This window comes from Chanodichthys erythropterus, chromosome 3 (genome assembly GCF_024489055.1).
Source record: "Chanodichthys erythropterus isolate Z2021 chromosome 3, ASM2448905v1, whole genome shotgun sequence".
Lineage (NCBI taxonomy): Eukaryota > Metazoa > Chordata > Actinopteri > Cypriniformes > Xenocyprididae > Chanodichthys > Chanodichthys erythropterus.
In genome coordinates, this window is record NC_090223.1 from 40,775,623 (window position 1) to 40,796,730 (window position 21,108).

At 36.9% G+C, this 21,108-nt stretch overlaps 1 protein-coding gene across 1 annotated transcript in view; it reads left to right on the forward strand.

Moving 5' to 3' along the window:
- svilc (supervillin c) overlaps window positions 1–21,108 on the forward strand; it is a 35,024-nt gene that overhangs the window by 10,918 nt on the left and 2,998 nt on the right. The window contains exons 4-25 of the mRNA XM_067382288.1: window positions 1,484–1,660; window positions 4,116–4,150; window positions 5,929–5,990; window positions 8,171–8,319; window positions 8,489–8,717; window positions 10,004–10,536; window positions 12,596–12,686; window positions 12,917–12,961; window positions 13,300–13,368; window positions 13,547–13,621; window positions 13,947–14,155; window positions 14,236–14,390; window positions 14,561–14,662; window positions 15,341–15,477; window positions 15,761–15,917; window positions 16,007–16,146; window positions 16,294–16,469; window positions 16,867–17,017; window positions 17,420–17,726; window positions 20,283–20,489; window positions 20,575–20,782; window positions 20,892–21,025. Of these exons, the coding sequence (XP_067238389.1) occupies window positions 1,484–1,660; window positions 4,116–4,150; window positions 5,929–5,990; window positions 8,171–8,319; window positions 8,489–8,717; window positions 10,004–10,536; window positions 12,596–12,686; window positions 12,917–12,961; window positions 13,300–13,368; window positions 13,547–13,621; window positions 13,947–14,155; window positions 14,236–14,390; window positions 14,561–14,662; window positions 15,341–15,477; window positions 15,761–15,917; window positions 16,007–16,146; window positions 16,294–16,469; window positions 16,867–17,017; window positions 17,420–17,726; window positions 20,283–20,489; window positions 20,575–20,782; window positions 20,892–21,025 (3,548 nt within the window). The remainder of the gene's footprint in view (window positions 1–1,483; window positions 1,661–4,115; window positions 4,151–5,928; window positions 5,991–8,170; window positions 8,320–8,488; window positions 8,718–10,003; window positions 10,537–12,595; window positions 12,687–12,916; window positions 12,962–13,299; window positions 13,369–13,546; window positions 13,622–13,946; window positions 14,156–14,235; window positions 14,391–14,560; window positions 14,663–15,340; window positions 15,478–15,760; window positions 15,918–16,006; window positions 16,147–16,293; window positions 16,470–16,866; window positions 17,018–17,419; window positions 17,727–20,282; window positions 20,490–20,574; window positions 20,783–20,891; window positions 21,026–21,108) is intronic.

Genomic DNA, 21,108 nt, shown 5'->3' on the forward strand with positions numbered 1-21,108 from the left:
GACTCTCCTCAATTCAGTGTTTTTTGGAAACGTTTGATTATCTGGAGCTTCGCAATTTAGCATGCTTCATGTCAACTTTCCTGCTTGTTTTGACTAAACTCTGCCACTCTTACACCATATGCACCTCAAAGTAACATTTCTCTATTTACAGATATGACGAGAAATGCGTAATTTCTGGCGACCACCATCCTGCTAGGTCTACAATATACATACTTATAATAAGCTTACCATAGTGAAACAGGGTAAGACAAGGATTGATGATGTATTGACCTATTTAAATTTTGTTAATTTTGAACAAAAAAGTTACATAGTGTACCTTTAAGTATCCACTTATTTCTAATTTGTTACAAAAATACACTTATTTACACATTTTCATATTCACAACAGCCTAATAATTTAATAACTTATTTTTTTAAAATATATGATATGTATTAGGGGTGGCTAACCCTGGTCCTGGAGAGCCACAGTACTGCAGAGTTCAGCTCCAACCCTATTCAAACACACCTGAACAAACTAATCAAGGTTTGAAAGGTTGCTAGAAAACTATAGGCAGGTGAGTTTTATCAGGGTTGGAGCTAAACTCTGCAGGACTGAGGCTCTCCAGGACCAGCATTAGCCACCCCTGATATATATATTCTTATAATGTATATACATTATCATTCAAAAGTTTGGGGTCATATGATTTTTCTTTTAAAGAAATGACTACTTTTTATTCAGCAAGTATGCATTAAATTGATCAAAAGTGAGAGTAAAGACATTTATAAAATAACAAAATGTTTCTATTTCAAATAAATGTTGTTATTTTAAACTTTCTATTCATTAAAGTATCATAAAAAAGTAAACTGTATCACAGTTTCACAATAATATTAAACTGCACAACTGTTTTCAACATTGATAATACTAAGAAATGTTTCTTGAGTATCAAATCATCATATCAGAATGATTTCTGAAGGATCATATGACACTGAAGACTGGAGTAATGATGCTTTACCATCACAGGATTATTTACACTAAGTGAAAATAGAAACATTTTCTTATATTATTGCATAATAAATATAGTTCTTAGCAGCAATTAATAAATTTAATTCATCGTTATTTTAAAAACTTTCAAACACATTTAAAAAGCTTTTAAAAAGTTTTAAATATAATAAAAGAAGTAAGTTTCTAATGTGCTTAACAGTGTTTAGCTACCCAATGCCCTTGTATTTTAAATGGTCAATTTTAGGATTCATTTATCTCTTTATGTAATTAATTGTATTCTGTGCACATTTTGTGGTGCTAACACAATGCTAATTGGCACCATGGTGACAGTGTGATTGATGCTGTCTAACATTCTACCATCTTCAGTGTGCTGTGAGAAGTCATACTGTCCTTTTCTAATCTTTCCCTTTGACTCAATCCTTCTTTCTCTGTTTCTGTTTCCCTCACAAACACACATTCTTCCTCTCCACCATCTGTTCTGGTCTGTGTACTCAAACATCAGAGCCACTGATGGTGGTGTGGTGGCCTTGACTCTTGACCTAGCGGTTCAACCAGGTGCCGAGGGAAGTCGTCGGCGTACCCGTCGATACATGCCAGGGGATCCTGCAGGGAACCGCAAAAACAGTGAACGTTTCCGTACTCAGCCCATCACAGCTTGTGAGATAAAGGAGAGCTGTGGGTATGGAGACTGTCTTTGATCTCCTCTCAGGCCTGCAGTTGCTTACTACCTAGACACACTAACTTAGTTGGGTGTTATGCTTGTCATTAACCTTTTTTCATGTGACAAAAACCATTCATAAAAGCTCTCTCTCTCTCTCTCTCTCTCTCTCTCTCTCTCTCTCTCTCTCTCTCTATATATATATATATATATATATATATATATACATTTACACTCGCAAAAGATATCTATTTTAAATAAATGCTGATCTTTTCAACTTTATTCATCAAAGAATCCTAAAAAAATTGATCACAGTTTCTACTATCAAGCAGATGGTAGGTCTATAAGTCTACTATTAAGTATTAAATATTAAGCAGCACAATTGTTTTCAACATTGATAATAATCTTGAGCACCAAATCATTATATTAGACTGATTTCTGAAGGATCATGTAACACTGAAGACTGGAGTAATGATGCTGAAAATACAGCTTTGACATCACAGGTATATTTACACTTAAAGGGTTAGTTCACACAAAAATGAAAATTCTGTCATTTATTACTCACCCTCATGTCGTTCCACACCCGTAAGACCTTCATTCATCTTCAGAACACAAATTAAGATATTTTAGTTGAAATCCGATGGCTCCTTGAGGCCTCCATAGGGAGCAATGACATTTCCTCTCTCAAGATCCATTAATGTACTAAAAACATATTTAAATCAGTTCATGTGAGCACAGTGGTTCAATATTAATATTATAAAGCGACGAGAATGCTTTTGGTGCGCCAAAAAAACAAAATAACGACTTATATAATTATGGCTGATTTCAAAACACTGCTTCAGGAAGCTTCGGAGCGTTATGAATCTTTTGTGTCGAATCAGCGGTTCGGAACGCCAAAGTTACGTGATTCCAGCCGTTGGCGGTTTGACGCACGATCTGAATCATGATTCGACACACTGATTCATAACGCTCTGAAGCTTCCTGAAGCAGTGTTTTTGAAATCAGCCATCACTATATAAGTCGTTATTTTGTTATAAATGACATTATTTTCATTTTTGGGTGAACTAACCCTCTTAAAGGTGCTCTAAGTGATCCTGGGTGGAGTAACTTCCTGTTGACGTTTGAAGTGTTGTCAAACAAAGCGGAGGCTAGCTAGACCCTCCCTACTCCTCCCCCTCCCCTCCATGCTTCCTGAAACAGTCATGAACGCGCGTATCTAAAATCATTCTTGTCGGTTATTGGCTGGAGCGTGTTTATTATGATTCGTGGTCCAGGCTGCACCAGTTTGTTTTTATTGCCGTTTTCGGAGCTTGTGGCGACTACAGAGACAGCGTTTTTTACAGTGTGTTCAGGGGACAGGCAGCTAGCGGATAGTGAGGAGATGTTTGCTGTATGTCACCAAAAATGTTTTGGCCTAAAAATGTGTGACATCGCTTAGAGCACCTTTAAAGTAAAAATAGAAGTATTTTCTTTGCACTAAGTAAAAATATTTGTTAGAAGCTATTTATACTTTGTGCAAATAGAGGAACATGCTATTTTCCTCAGTGTTATAATGTATTATATTATAAAACAGTATGCAATCATAACAACATATTCAGTGTTTATGATTATTTAAATATCATAAATGGATGCTGCTACTTGACATTACCTCCCTTATACCTACTCCTATTACTCCTAAACCTACCTGTTAAATACTTGAACCCACCATAAAATACCCATTATAGGCACTTTACCACATATATATAACAAGGTGGGCTGTTTGCACTTTGTATAAGTAGACACTGTTTAAGGCATATTATATGTATATATATATATATATATATATATATATATATATATATATATATATATATATATATATATATATATATATATATATATATATATAATAATATTTACATTTTAAGTAATATTAAGCATTTTCTTTCACTTAATATATTTTTACAATTATTTAAAACCAAACGTTATTAGATCAGGAAAATGAATGCATAACCACAAATAAATGTTTAGGAAAGTGCTATGTGTGTTTGTTGATATTTGAGACTAAAAAGGCCTTTTTAGTAGTGTTGTACCTTTAGAAATCATAAATACCTGGAATACATTAACAGATGCCAGATATCATAAGTCAGCACGGTCCTTTCCTTTGAGTCAAGAAATGAGTTCAGCGTGTATCCCATGTGCTTGATAGGATCATCAAACAGTGTGTGTGTTAGAGTTCACAGTTTTAATAGATAGCATTATGTCATGCATATAAACTGCACAGATGTGTCTGAGTGTGTCACAATGCCTGTAGTGCAGGAGAGGCTTGTTAAAGCAGATCTGGTGTGAAGTCATCTCATTTTTTTCTGCATAACATGTACATGTATTGTATCACTTACTTTGCATGAGAAAGACTGAGTGAGTGGTTGAATGTGAGCTTGATTTTGTGGTCCTTCATGTTACTTTAAGACTTCTCATAAAGTTCTTCATTTCACAGAACAATGGATGACGAAAATCAGGACACCTCGGAAAGTAAGTGCTTAACCTATAGGTTATACGCAGTATAAATGTTTATCAACTAAAATGGAACATTAAGTAATTTGCTGCAAGTTAAAACCTGCAAGTGAGAAGCTAATTGCACATTTTCAACAGCGTTGAATTTAATTACAAATGAAAAAATTTAGTTGAAACTCTGAATTGAGTAGACATTATTGTGACAAACTGAATTGAGAAAAACAAAGATGATGTTATAATATTGAAGTATTTTTTTATGAAATCAAGTATTCAAATACCATTCAAAAGTTTGGGGTCAGAAAGATTTTCAGCATCATTACTCCAGTCTTCAGTGTCACATGATCCTTCAGAAATCATAATAATATGCTGATTTGCTGCTCAAGAGTTTAAAAGAACAGCATTTATTTGAAACAGAAATATTTTGTAACAAGGTAAAAATCTTTACTGTCACCTCTGATCAATTTAATGCATCTTTGCTAAATAAAAGTATTAATTAATTTAACAAAATCTTACTGACCCTAAACCTGTATACTATATACACTACTCTGAATGGTAGTGTATATAATATATATGGGCCTGTATGGAGTTTTGAAACACTTCCACTACATAGAACCAATGCAACACAATAACTATATATATATATATATATATATATATATATATATATATATATATATATATATATATATATATATATATATATATATAAAATTAAATTTTTATAGTATTGCAAGATTTATTATAAAACAACTCATAAAAGTGAAACTGCGTGTGTAACGGAAATGTGCATGATACCATAGTAAACTGAAACATAAACACACTCTTACACACTTTTACACATGCATATATTCTGAGTAAGTGGATACTTTCATAAACAGTTATAATGTTTTATTACTGGTGGTGAGACGATAAATCTTACGATGCTGTATTAGAGAAAGCTTAAAGAGTTATAAATATAAGCCATGCTTTTTAGGACAGTAAGTGACACTCATATAGTCTAATTCATTAAAAACACATTTAGTATTATACTTAACATGCCCTAAGAAACAAAAGGAGGGATGATGTGTGTGTTAGGTTTAGGGGATAAAATATACAGTTTGTACAGTGTAAAAATAATTACGTCTATGGAAAGTCCCCATAAAACATGGAAACCCAACGTGTGTGTGAGATCACTCATAAATCTGCCATTCAAGAGAAGTACGCACAGGTGAAGAATACATCTGCCAGACTGTTTGTGCATTTGGCCAAACACAGAGCAATAGGTTTATGAGTGTGTGAGAGAACATGTATGATTAGTTTGTTAGTCATTTAGTGATCTCACACAGAAATTTCACCATTATGATCTAAGGTGAATCAAATGCGTAATGGTTTGGATAGCTATAGTTTGTGGACAAATTAATTAGTCCCCAGGACTAAGCCAACTCTTACAAAAACATTTTATAGGGACGTCCTTAATTGCAAAAATCGTTCTGAACAAACAAAATGTCTTTTGGCGGTAGGGTTTGAATTACAGACACTTAACTATGTAATGTATGTTAATCTATGTATATGTCCTCAATTAGATACGCATATGTGTGTGTGTGTGTGTGTGTGTGTGTGTGTGTGTGTGTGTGTGTGTGTGTGTGTGTGGTGTGAATCAGCAGGATTTGTTCACATTGTGCCACATTATGAGTAATGCAGTATGTTACGCTGTGTCAGTTTTGATTACCGTGGCATTTCTGTTGCTCTAAAATGCATGTGTGTGACTTGGAGATACTTTTCCCCTTGTAATGTTGTGCTTGCTATTTTTCTTGCAGTGGATGTAAAGACAGATGACAGAGCCAAGATGAGTGTAGCTGCCAAGATGTCTCTGTTTAAAGTAGGTGAAACAAGAGCCCACCGTATCTCTTTAGCAACTGCTGCAGCCTGAATAGAAAAAGGTCATTGCCATGGATGGAAAACACAGACACACACACACACACACACACACACACACACACACACACACACACACACACACACACACACACACACACACACACACACACACACACACACACACACACACACACACACACACACACACACACACACACACACACACACACACACACACCTTGTATATATTTACCCTTTTGGGGACTTCCCAATTTACTGTTTTTTAATAGAAGCTAATTATAATTACTGTATCCATCACCATAAAATACACCTTTTGATGTTTTAGTATTTCGCACATTTATGACCTTTTTGTTTTCCTTTTCTCACTTGTCAGAAATGACACACACAGAACACATTCTCACATAGAAAGGCGTTTTTAATCTTCTGGAATTTGTTATGGATGCAGTAAATTTATGAAACGTGATGCTGATAGGAAACATTTGGAAATTAATTTTCAATGCACTTTCAAGGTAATTTATTTTACCATAGGTATTATTTCTAATAATGTTGGCATAATCTCTCTCACTCTCTTTCTGCTCAAGTATGTTTTTTCCTCTCTGTTCTTATGCTTTGTGTTTGGGTCATAGGTGGTAATAAGACACCTGTGAGTGTTTGGTTACAGCATGACCCACTGGGTTTCATTTGTTACTCTGTGACTTCCTTACCCAGACTGTCAGCGCTGTATTTTATTCATTCTGCCACTGACCCACTTCACAGACAGACAGAGACATTAGAAAATTGCATTGTCATTGAATTTTCTTGGCGATACAGAAAATAAACGGATTGTTGTCCTAACGACAACAGTTATGTCATTAACTCACTCACATGTTGATGTGACAAATGATATTCATTTTTCCGTGGAACACACAAGTAAATTTTCACAAAAATATATGCAATGACTGAAATCTTGTTACATAAATGAGTTGAACAGACCAGCACTTCTATGGTCATTTTTTTTAGTTTGATGGCCCCTAGTCAGTATTCACTTTCATTGTATGGAAAAGAGCAGTGTGAACATTCTGCAAAAATTCTCCTGTTTCATTTCATGGAAGAAAGAAAATCAAACAGATTTGGTAAAGCATGAAGTAATTAAGTTTCTATACGCAGTTAAAGATGTTTTGAATTGACACATTTAAATTTTTCAAATTACACTATACTGTTTACAATACCTTTATAATTTTGGTGTCAGAAAGATTTTTTTAATGTTTTTAAAGGGATAGTTCACCCAAGAATGAAAATTCAGTCATCATTTACTCACCCTCATGTGGTTCTTAACTTGTATGAGTTCCTTTCTTCTGTTGAACACAAAAGAAGATATTTTGAAGAATGTTGGTAACCAGACATTGACGGCAACCATTGACCTCTTATACTATTTTTTTTTTTTTTTTATTCAATGGCCAACTATTTGTTTACCAACATTCTTTAAAATATCTTCACTTGTGTTCAACAGAAGAAAGAAACTCATACAAGTTTAGAACAAGTTGAGGATGAGTAAATGATAAGAAATTTGTCACATTTTTGGGTGAACTATCCCTTTAAAATAAGTTCACCAAGGCTGCATATATTTGATAAAAAAAAAACAAAACAAAAAAAAACATTAATACTGTGAAATATTACTGAAATTTAAAATAACAGTTTTCTAAATAAATATACTTTAAAATGTAATTTATTCCTGTGATGTCAAAGCTGAATTTTCAGCATCATTACTCCAGTCTTCAGTGTCACATGATCCTTCAGAAATCATTCTAATATGCTGATTTGTTGCTCAAGAAACATTTATTATTATCATCAGTGCTGATAATAAACAGTTGTGCTGCATAATATATTTGTGGAAAACATAATACATTTTTCAGGATTCTTTAATAAAAAGAAAGTTCAAAAGAACAGCATTAATTTTCAAATTTAAATCTTTTGTAACATTTTAAATGTCCTTTTGTCACTTTTGTTTGATTGAATGCTTCGTTCTTTAATAAAAGTATTAAAATAAAAATCGTACTTATCAGAATAGCATTTTTTGGAAAAACTGCATCTCTTGGTAAATTATATACATTTGCTGCTCTCTCTCTCATCTTTTAATTTCACCATTTAATACTTTTAATTACATTGTTATTTTGCTATCAGGAGTTGGAGAAGACAGCTTCACCCGAGGCATCCTCGTTCCTCAAACCTCGCTCCAGTAATAGTTTCCATGAGCGCAGAGTTCGCCGTAACAAAGATCCTCGAGCACTTACTCAGCCAATCACCTTTGAGGAAACAGTGATGGCAGCGAGGTGGGCAGGGCTTCCTTATCAAATATTTCTTGCATCTTAACAATACATGTATCTTAAAATCTCTATCTATGCTTACAGCAATACTTGAAGAAGTAATTCTGAGGTTAAAACAAACAGCATATTTGGGAAAATGAATGACCTTATTCACGGTCTATTCTTCCTCCTTCAGTCCTCAGTCAGGCGAGACAGGTGAGCCTGAGGCAGAGGTGGAGGATGATGCTGGCACTAAACTGTCTATGAGTGAGAAACTGGCTCTCTTTAACAAACTGTCTCAGCCCATAATGGGTGCAGTGGGGAGTCCCGGGAGAGACGGCAGCCCTCTAGAGGCCTCTGAGAGACGCAGACAGAAGGGTGCACGCTACCGCACACAGCCCATCACTGTGGATGAGGTCAATTTGGTAAGTATATTTGGTGTGCATAAATATATGGGTCTGCGTGCATCTGTGATTACTAGGCATCATCTCTATTTGCCACTTGTGGAGTAACTGTTAAATCTGTCCAGTCAGCATGTTTTAATCAGTGTGCGTCAGCTTCAGATCTAGTGGTCATGATTTAAAAAATCATGGTTGGTGCTAGCCATCAAAAAAATTAAAGTATCATATTTTCATTATTATTCTTGAGTTGTTTTTTTTTACCCTATGTCATTTTTTAAGCTTAAAGGATTAGTTCACTTTCAAATAAAGTGTTCCTGATAATTTACTCACCCCCATGTCATCCAAGATGTTCATGTCTTTCTTTCTTCAGTCAAAAATTAATTAAGGTTTTTGATGAAAACATTCCAGGATTATTCTCCTTATAGTGGACTTCAATGGCCTCCAAATGCATTGAAGGTCAAAATTACAGTTTCAGTGCAGCTTCAAAGCGTTCTACACGATCCCAGACGAGGAATAAACTTACGCTGTATGTCCTACACCTTCCCTATTCTACTTACGGAATGAACGCAGCGCCAGTTCAGTTTTTTTCCATAAGTAGAATAGGCGTTGGGCATACAGCGTAAGCTTTTTGAAGAATATGAAAATGCGTTTTTGGCGGAACCCCTTGGAAGGCGATCATTTGTTTATATAAAGCATATACATTTACATTTTTTTTTTTTTAATGATGATTGTTTTGCTAGATAAGACCCTTATTTCTCGTCTGGTATCATTTAAAGCCGTTTGAAGCTGCACTGAAACTGTCATTTTGACCTTCAACCGTTTGGAGGCCATTGAAGTCCACTATAAGGAGAAAAATCCTGGAATGTTTTCATCAAAAACCTTAATTTCTTTTCGACTGAAGAAAGAAGGACATGAACATCTTGGATGACATGGGGGTGAGTAAATTATCAGGAAAATTTTAATTTGAAAGTGAACTAATCCTTTAATGTTTAAAACAGGATGAAAAGTAATACATTTCATTCAAAATATATTATCTGAAAATCTTGTGTGAAGGAAGTTTAGATATTTTCTACTGGAAAATAAAGTAGAAATACTGGATATTAGGATCAGGATTGTTGTAGTAATGCTGCTCACCAGAAAAAGTTTCACTGAACACAGAAGTCTTGCTAGTTAAGTTAGTTAAGCAGCATCCAAAAACACAACATAAGCCCTTTTTTTCTACAGGGGATTTTTTAATCTTGTGACTAACTTCTAGAGTACCTTCTCAGGATTTTTTTCAGCGACATTTATAAGCCTTTCTTCTGCTTAAGCTTCAGAAAGGGCCTGTTCAGCTTCCTCATTTTCATCTGGCGCCTCACCTCACTGACCGACAGCAGGCTGATTCCATCAATCTGAAGCCCAGTGAAGTGCGTCACTCTGGGCTGAGCTCTTCACAGGAGTGGGGTTCCTCCTCCGAACTCACCTCATCACCCCATCTGAAGCCTGCAGCAGACAGCAACTCCCAGAATTCAGTGCAGATTAAAGGCATCTTGAAAAAGAGCTCTTCAGAGGGAGTTGTGTGGAGGAGTGGAACCAGAGATAGGGATGACCTGAACGGACATGGCCTGGAGAAGAATGGGGGAGAGAGGAGAGAGAGGGAGGTGACAGAGGAGAGACATATGTCAACTGTGGATCCGTCTCCAGCTCGTCTCTCCAGTGCTCCTTGGAGACAGAGGGCAAGGACGGAAGCCGCTACGTCCTCCAGCAGAACACGGAGATCTGCTCCAAAGCCTGAGGAATGTCCATCCCTATCAGAGGACCTCCAGATCACAGAACAGAGCAGAGAATCAGCCATCACTGACAGGTTCTCTCCCTTTCACTCTCTTGCTCTTGCTCTTGTGTTTGTTGTCAGATATACACCACCTTTCAGTTTGGGTCAGTAAGACTTAAAGGTGCCCTCGAATGAAAAATTGAATTTACCTCGGCATAGTTGAATAACAAGAGTTCAGTACATGGAAATGACATACAGTGAGTCTCAAACTCCATTGCTTCCTCCTTCTTATATAAATCTCATTTGTTTAAAAGACCTCCGAAGAACAGGCGAATCTCAACATAAAACCAACTGTTACGTAACAGTCGGGATCATTAATATGTAAGCCCCCAATATTTGCATATGCCAGCCCATGTTCCCAACATTATGAAAGGGATTACACGTCTGGATCTGCACAGCCGAATCATCAGACTAGGTAAGCAAGCAAGAACAATAGCGAAAAATGGCAGATGGAGCAATAATAACCGACATGATCCATGATAACATGATATTTTTAGTGATATTTGTAAATTGTCTTTCTAAATGTTTCATTAGCATGTTGCTAATGTACTGTTAAATGTGGTTAAAGTTACCATCGTTTCTTACTGTATTCACGGAGACAAGAGCCGTCGCTATTTTCATTATTAAACACTTGCAGTCTGTATAATTCATAAACACAACTTCATTCTTTATAAATCTCTCCAACAGTGTAGCATTAGCCGTTAGCCACGGAGCACCATCAAACTCATTCAGATCAAACTCATTCAGAATCAAATGTAAACAGTATAACAGTATAAATACTCACATAATCCGATGCATGCATGAAGCATGCATGACGAACACTTTGTAAAGATCCATTTGAGGGTTATATTAGCTGTGTGAACTTTGTTAAGGCACTGTTTAAGGCAAGCGTGAGCTACGTGGGCGGAAAGCACGAGATTTAAAGGGGCCGCGCAGCATAAATCGGCTCATATTTAATGATGCCCCAAAATAGGCAGTTAAAAAATGAATTAAAAAAAAATCTATGGGGTATTTTGAGCTGAAACTTCACAGACACATTCAGGGGACACCTTAGACTTTACATCTTTTTTAAAAAAAAAGTTCTAGGGCACCTTTAATACTATTTGCTTTTTTAATACTATTTGAGACAGTAAAGATATTTATAATGTACAAATGATTTCTATTTCAAATAAATGAGTTTTTTAACTATATATTCATCAGATAGTCCTGAATTTTTTTCACAAAAATATTAAGCAGCACAACTGTTTTCTAAATTGATTATAATAATAAATGTTTCTTGAGCAGCAAATCATCATATTCAGAAATCATAATATGTACAGCATTTTAAAGATGACTCAATTCAGTCTGATGATAATTTGTCATGCAATTAAAATGCTTAATTCTTAAAAACAGACTGTATTGAGCAGACTGGATGAAGAATCATGAGTTTAAACCAAAAGTTATTCCAAAGTTCCTTTTTGTGGGATTGTTACCAGTTGCTGGCACTGTCACCAAAGTGCTCCTGTACCAAAGCTGGATACTCAAGCCATTGCGGCAATAATACATTGAAAGTCTCATGTTCATACCCCAAAGCATTGCAAATATACTGCCTTATTTCCTGATTTGTGTACTCACCATATAAATAGCTGATATGCTAATTTTAAACAATGTTGTATAAGGATTATGTAGCTAAAAATTAGATGAAAATCTGATAAAATCTATCCACCTTTTTTAAAATAAGAGCAGGAACGGCTATTTTTAATGTGCAATGCTTCTGGTGTTAGACGCTTGTAGACTCTTTTTATACAGTTTTTGTAAGAGATAAAATATGTTTTGCTGCTTTTTAACTGGTATTTGTTATCATATTATTTTAATTTATTATAATATAATTATATATAATTAATCATAATAATAAACAGGTTTGAAGGGCAAACAGTTTTACTGTTTACAGTACTTCATCATTCTTGTGATATTTACCTATAGCAGCTAAAGGAACAGTCTCGCACATTCACAGAAAATAGCTTAATAAGGTGAAAAATAAGATGGATTGGGTGTGGTATTGTATGTTTTTGACAAAATTCATCAGCCCCTTAAGAGAAAGTCTTTTTCATAGGCTTACAGACTCAAGAGTAACCGAAGAAGAACAAGAGGAGAAGCAGAGTGCCAAGGCAAGCTGCAATATCAGTCTAAACAGTGGGCTACAGGTGTGTATGAGATGCTAATTTCAATGTGTTTTTACAGAGAACTGAAATATCAATGCATATTTAACTAGGTGATATTGGCTAGGAGATTTATTTGTATTTCTGTGTGTTATACATCATCACGTGTGCTTGTAGTCAAATGTATGCTAGCTTGCAGCATGTGAGTCACAAGTGTCCCTTTAATGTTTCCTCCATGTCTTTCTTCTCCCTGGTTTCCACACTGCCCCCTGTAGGATGAGACTGTCAGTACAGCTGAATCTACTCAAACTCAGTGCTGGGTAAGAATGCTATTTGAGTTTATACATGACGTGTTTTAGTTATTTCAACTGACTAAATGATCATGTATCATTGCTTATTACTTTATGTGTTAAAAAGTGAGATTTCATTAGTCATTGTCTCTCTGTGTTCATTCTATTTGACTGGCCATATATTTTATGTGTAAGGGAGTGGATGAGATTTCATTAGTCAATCACCCTCTCCTCTCCTCTCCTCTCCTCTCCTCTCCTCTCCTCTCCTCTCCTCTCCTCTCCTCTCCTCTCCTCTCCTCTCCTCTCCTCTCCTCTCCTCTCCTCTCCTCTCCTCTCCTCTCCTCTCCTCTCCTCTCCTCTCCTCTCAGGAGCCGGTGTTTTCCTCTGTATACTCTCGTTCAAGCACCACACCTCAATACGTGATGTTTTTCAATGAGGTGAGAAATTCATTCATTTCTTGTCCTGTTAAGATCCATTTTGTTTTTTCCGCAGAAAACGTTTCCACACTTTACTGTCAATAATGGCATGTCAAATATTTGATTTGACTTTGACCAGCAGAGCTAGAAATTTGCCATTATTATATTCTTCTCGTCATCTTTGTCTCTCCCTCTCTAGAGGAGTCTGTCTTATGAAGCTCAAGAGGTTTCCACAACCACTCAAACCCAACCACAGGTGACGGGGAGAGTCAAGGTAGTTTTACGATATTCATACACTGCTGTTTAAGATTCAAAAGTGACAGTAAAGACTGTTGTAACATTGTTACAAAAGATATTATTTCAAATGAATGCTTCTCTTTTGAAATATCTATTCCTCAAAAAATCCTGAAAAAAATAGTATCACAGTTTCCATTAAAAATTGTTTAGCAGCACAAATGTTTTCAACATTGATAATAATTAGAAATGTTTCTTGAGCATCAAATCATCATATTAGAGTTAAAATTCAGCTTTCCCGTCAGATTGAAATATGATATTAGAATATTAGAATATCAACTAATTCAGTTTTTCTGTTATTTCAGGCAAGCTGTGAAGAGGAAGACTCTCCCAAACCCATCTTTACAGAGACACAAACCATTTGCACCAATGAAGTCCAGGAGAGTCAGATGTTTGGTACTGAGATGGTTAAAGAGGTCATGACCTCTGAACCCTGCTCACTCCCAGCGTGTCCTACCCCTGGAGGAGACACAGAGCCGGACCTCAGCACTCTCTGTCAGACCAACACGCCAATGTAAATCCAGCGTCTGTAAGGGATTTCTCAATGTTTGTGATTAGATACAGGTTTAATACTCTCTCTTTCTGTGTGTTTAGTTTGAGCTCAGCTGTAGCCGAACACAGGCGCTCAGTACGGCCATCCCGCAGGACTCAGGGTTCGAGGAATCCATTACGTGCTCTCGCTGCTCGAGAGGATATCCAGCAGGATTTCATGCAGCCTGAGGAAAACAGCGAAATGGAGAACAATACAGGTTTAAAATGAAAATTTTACTTTTACCTGACTTATACTTGTCAGCCAGTGTTATAATTTTTTAGAGTCAGATGATTAACATATTTTATCATGCTTAATCAAACATATTTAGCATCATCACACTTCCTCAAATCACAATTTTGTATTTGTATCTGTTTATTTTCCCTAAAGCTTTGAAAAATTCTAACTGCACCCCAGCTGATGTCACTTCCTCTGGAAAAGTGAGCAGACCCACAGTGCCATACAACAAACTCATGCTCATCCAGGTTAAAGGTATGATAATGTATCTAATATTCATCTAATGTTCTTCAGAATATTACACATTTACACTAGATTTGCTTTGTTTTTTGAAAGAAGTCTTTTATGTTCACCAAGGCTGCATTTATTTGATCAAAATTACAGTAAAACAGCAATACTGTGAAATATTAGTACAATTTAAAATAACTGTTTTCTATTTGAATATATTTTAAAATGTAATTCATTTCTGTGATGGCAAAACTGAATTACTCCAGTCTTCAGTGTCACATGATCCTTCAGAAATCAGTCTAATATGATGATTTGCTGCTCAAAAAACCTTTATTTATTTATTTATTTATTTATTTATTTATTTAATCAATGTTGAAAACAGTGCTGCATATTATTTTTGAGGAAACCATGATATGTATTTTTCAGAATTCTTTGATGGATAGAAAGTTCAAAAGAACAGCATTTATTTGAAATATAAATCTTTTGTAACATTATACATTTCTTTACTGTCATTTTTGATAAGATTAAGGCATCACTGCTGAATAAAAATCATACCCTGAACTTTTAACTTTTAAAATTCTACATTGTTTGTTGTAGTCTTAGAAGCACACTAGAATTTTCAAGTTTCCATGCTTAGAATGTCCATAAGATCCTCTTGCGAGAGCAATGTAGGTAATGTAGTCTATGCATGTGTCTGTTATCCAGGATGGAGGCAGGTGCAGGTGCGCTTGGTGGAGCCGGTGTCACGCTCTCTTAACAGTGGCGACTGCTTTCTGCTGGTCACGCCCTCACACTGCTTCCTCTGGACCGGCAAACTCTCCAACACCATTGAGAGAGAAAAGGTACCATCAGTTCACACAGAAACAGAGCGATTCCTGTTTAAGCCAGTGCAAGAATTTTCGCATTTTGGGTGTAGAATAAAATGTGAAGTACTTGGGTAGATTGTTATTTATTAATACATTTTATTTTGTTATAATAATTGTAATACATTTCAATTAAAAATTAATTAAATATTTTAGCTCAGATGAGATTCAAATATTACATTTAATTAAGATGCATTTCTAAGTGTTGTGGTGTCAGTTTTTGGGATTTATTTCCTGGATGTTGACTAACCCTGTGTTCTAGGCGTCTGAAATGGCCTCGTTGATTGTGACCCAGAGGGATCTGGGTTGTCAAGCAACAGGCGTCGTTCACCTGGATGAAGGTGTAAATACAGACAGCCTGCAGGCAGCAGAGTTCTGGAACCTTCTCGGGGGACAGAGCCAGTATAAAGGCAAGAGCCGTACTGTAAACATTACAACACTTTTATTTCCCAAAACTGCTCAAATGACATTTGTATGTTTATGTGGGCATTTTTCTTTGCATGTGCAGACAGTGCCGATGATGATGAGCACTATGAGAGAGCCATATCAGAGTCAAACTGTATTTATAGGCTGCAGGGGGACAGACTCAGCCCCCATGAGCAGTGCTGGGCTGCCGTACCACACCTCACTCTACTGAACTCTTCTCAGGTCCTGATCTCAAGCCATATACTATTAAAAAATAAATGGCATGCACTTTATATGCAGTTTTGTTTAACTGCTTGTGATTACATACGACAAAACTACATTTAGGGTGTTTTAGTAAAAATTATTGACAGTGCTTTTTTTCCGTTTCAGACTCTGCTGTTTGACTTCGGCAGCGAGCTCTATTTGTGGCATGGGAAAGACGTCGGCCCCAGCGAGAGGAAACTGGCCCTTCAGCTGGCTCAGCAGGTTTGGGACGGAGCGTACGACTACAGCAACTGCAGGATCAACCCTCTGGATCCCTCTGGTGGCAGTGCACACATCCACAAGTATGTTCACTCTAATGGGAGATTCTTCATATATCCAGCTACAGTGGGGTCCAAAAGTCCACTAGTGAGAATGCTTCTGTTTTGCATTCCTTTTAATGAATACAAATTATATTATTTGCATAAAAACATGAATTAACATGAATATCAGAATTTCTCAGTATTTGCTCTGTCTCCTTTGTTTTAATGATAGCAGCACTTAAGCTGCATGAACAACGTAAGTTTGTATGAATGTATAAATGATGTAAAATATATATAATAATTATATTAATACTATTATTTTTTATTTGTTGCTCCACTGAAGGAATAAAAATAAATTGAATTTTAGAATACAAGCAGAAAAAGAAATCCAAGCATATTGCTTGTATTCACAAACAAATGTACTTGTTTATGTGTTCAGGCAGGGAATTGGACGGCCAGACTGGGCACTTTTTGGCCGTGTGTTTGACCAAAATGAGACGGTACTGTTCAAAGAGAAGTTTGCCAACTCATTTGAGCAGACAAAAGTGAACAAAAATCACATGGAACCTTTCATACAAGAGGAGGTGCAGGTAAGTAGGCTTATATACATATATGTTATAATAACAGACATATCTCAGGTTCGTCTTTTATACATTTTTCATCATCCTTAGGGGCCATTCACACAGAACGTATTTTAGCTTTGAAAAAACACAAGATGTGGAAATTTCTAAATATTACAAGGTCTCTAGACGCGTTTTTTAAAAGTTAAACATTTAAACTTGAGTGCCGCATTTTTAGAATGCTGTGTCATGCACGAGACTCTGCAAAAGACGTGAGCAAAATGGTCAAACACATCCGTCTAGTGTGTGTTTACATAGAAAAACAACGGAAAAGTGGCGCAGCAAAATGGAAAAAACGTTCTGTGTGAACCGGCCCGAATCATTTTATTTTCTCTCTTTCTAGATTGATAATGTTTTCCATCTTTTCTACAGACCCCCTCACTCATATCCTCTCCTCAGCCTGTGTCAGCTGAGCAGTGGTCATGTGATGCCAGAGCTCTCTTTGGTGGAGTCTGTCCCTCAGGGGTGTCACAAATCATTCTGGATGGTGTGGATGTACGAAGGGGACGAGACATTGTCACTCTGAGTGATGGTCAGAAGGCGGAGTTATGCACACTTGCGGTGAAAACGTGGCTTATTTCAGAGGGTGAGGAGTGTGAGGTCGCCGCAGAGAGCTTGGGACAGTTTAATGAGGGCTGCACATACGCTACACGCTGGACGTACAGCCTCACAGCATTAGGTAAGTTATTGCAGTATATATCTTTTACAACCCGAATTCCGGAAATGTTGGGATGTTTTTTAAATTTGAATAAAATGAAAACTAAAAGACTTTTAAATCACATGAGCCAATATTTTATTCACAATAGAACATAGATAACATAACAAATGTTTAAACTGAGAAATTTTACAATTTTATGCACAAAATGAGCTCATTTCAAATGTAATGCCTGCTACAGGTCTCAAAATAGTTTGGACGGGGGCATGTTTACCATGGTGTAGCATCTCCTCTTCTTTTCAAAACAGTTTGAAGATATCTGGGCATCGAGGTTAGGAGTTTCTGGAGTTTTGGTGTTGGAATGGTGTTGCCTGATATAGGTTTCCAGCTGCTGAATAGTTTGTTGTCGTCTTTCGTTTAATGATACACCAAATGTTCTCTATAGGTGAAAAATCTGGACTGCAGGCAGACCAGTTCAGCACCTGAACTCTTCTACTGTATGACGAAGCCATGCTGTTGTAATAGCTGCAGTATGTAGTTTTGTGGTTTTGCATTGTCCTACTGCACTAAACAAGGCCTTCCCTGAAATAGACGTCGTCTGGAGGGGAGCATATGTTGCTCTAAAACCTTTATAAACCTTTCAACATTCATAGTGCCCTCCAAAACATGCAAGCTGCCCATACTGTATGCACTTATGCACCCCAATACCATCAGAGATGCTGGCTTTTGAACTAAACACTGATGACACGCTGGAAGGTCTCCCTCCTCTTTAGCCCGGAGGACACGGCGTTCATGATTTTCAACAAGAATGTCAAATTTGACTCTTCTGACCATAGAACACTTTCCCACTTTTAAACAGTCCATTTTAATGAGCTTTGACCCACAGGACACGACGGCGCTTCTGGATCATGTTCACATATGGCTTCCTTTTTGCATGATAGAGCTTTAGTTGGCATCTGCAGATGGCACGGCGGATTGTGTTTACCGACAGTGGTTTCTGGAAGTATTCCTGGGCCCATTTAGTAATGTCATTTACACAATCATGCCAATGAGTGATGCAGTTTCGTCTGAGGGCCCGAAGACCACGGGCATCCAATAAAGGTCTTTGGCCTTGTCCCTTACACACAGAGATTTCTCCAGTTTCTCTGAGTCTTCTGATGATGTTATGCACTCTAGATGATGAGATTTGCAATTTGACATTGAAGAACATTGTTTTCCACAATCTTTTTACGCACTCTTTCACATCTCTGCCCATCTTTACTTCTGAGGGACTCTGCCTCTCTAAGACATCCCTTTTATAGCTAATCATGTTACAGACCTGATTTCAATTAACTTATTTAGTTGCTAGATGTTCTCCCAGCTGAATCTTTTCCAAATTTCTTGCTTTTTCAGCCATTTGTTGCCCCTGTGCCAACTTTTTTGAGACCTGTAGCAGGCATCAAATTTGAAATTTGCAATATTTAACTGAAATGTCATAACTGGACCATCTGGTGAAAATGACAGACTTCTCTGGTGAAATATGCAGGATTTCTCCAAACGTTTATTCTACTTAAACCTCGCTCATTCAATCTTGTTGTCACAGTCAGTTGCAGCAATATGAGGTGTTGCGGCAGGATCTAATTGCAGCAATAATGTTTATTAACAATACAAACAAAGCAACAGACAAACAGGGTATTTAAGAAAGCAGGTTATATGGCTTACCTGGGTACGTTTTCTCAGAGTAAGCTGATAACCTCAAATTTTGGTTCCAAAACCTGAGGTAACTTTGTATGCAAGTAGCCATAGCAACTTATTCTCAGATGATAACATGCTCCGGATTATTGCCCTATTGATGAAGCTCTTCCGGGCATGCCTTTTTTTGCTCGATAATATTAAACAAAGCCATGTTTTTAGCACTCTAATTTATTTCTTTTATCTTCATCTCACATTGTGGTTCTGGACTCAAAAGGTGGCGATATGGTCTAAGAATATAAATCACCATTAAAAACAAGACAAAAAGTATGGCATGCTTCTTCTTAGCGTCCGTTTTCATGGTGACTCGTGAATTTGGCGCTCTGTTGAGAATGTCTTTGTGTGGTCACCGTTAACTATGAGTTTCATACTCTGAGTTGAATGATCTTACTTCACACAGCAGTTTTGGAACCTGCATACATATCAAGTAAGCAAGGTTTGGGATAATCAACTGAGAGTTCGGGGTATATGCAACTGTAAGTTTACCTTGCTTTCTGAAATCCCCCCCCGGAACACAAGAAAAACACAGGAGTAAATCAACCAACTTAATGGAAACGAGAACAGACAAAGAAACAACTGAAAATGAGGACAATATATACACATATATAATAAACTATATATAAAGAGAGAAAATAACGAACAGGTGGCGTTAATCAATTAACAAATGAGTAACTATGGAAACAAATGGAACAACTAATAAACTAATACAACTAATAAACGGACTAAGGAAACAAGAACTGACACATGTAAAAAAAAAATATATATATATATATATAAATATATGATAACATTTTTGAAAATTAATACGTTTGAGAATTTAAATGCATTTTTTCTCCTATCACTTCACAGGAGATCAGATGGCAAGAAGTCAGGAACACTCTGCTCTTTTCATCTGGAAGGGGCGGCACTCCAATACCAGTGGGCAGGACCTGTCACCAGCGCTGACCAATCAGTGTAGTTCTCAGGTGTTTGTAACTGAAGGGGAGGAGCCAGCCTGTTTTCTGCAGCTGTTCCAGGGAGGAATGGTGATTTATAGAAAACACAGCAAAGACACAGGTCTGGTCATTGCAAAATCTATTACTCTTCCCTACTATGGATCCACTTATTCCATCTGACAATGTAAGTTTGGTATGTGTTTCAGGAGCCTGGCGTCTCTTCTGTGTGAGGGGTGACGTGTCTGTGGAGGGCAGTCTGTTGGAGGTCCCATGCTCCTGCTCCAGTCTGAGATCTCGTGGCTCATTGGTCTTGCTGAGCAGCCAGCAGGGGGCGATCTACCTGTGGCATGGCTGCAAAGCTCACAGCAAAGCACGTCAGGTGGCCAAGCAGACCGTCCAGCGCCTCACACAGATGTGAGCCACACCTTTGACATTATGTATAAAGTATCAAATAAACACATGAAACATAATGAATAATGCACATTGCCAGATTGTGATTGATGTGATTGACTGTGATGAATAGGTGCCCACCTGAGCTGAGTCTGAAAACTGGCAGCTTTATGAATGTCCAGGAAGTAGAGGAGGGGAAAGAGCCCACAGAATTCTGGAATGCTATTGGACCACAGGACAGGAAGTCATATGACTGCATGCTACAAGGTGTGATGTATAACAAAATCATGTTCAATCGTGTGAACATCCTCTGTCATGCAATGAACATTTGCAAACATTTTTCACAAGAG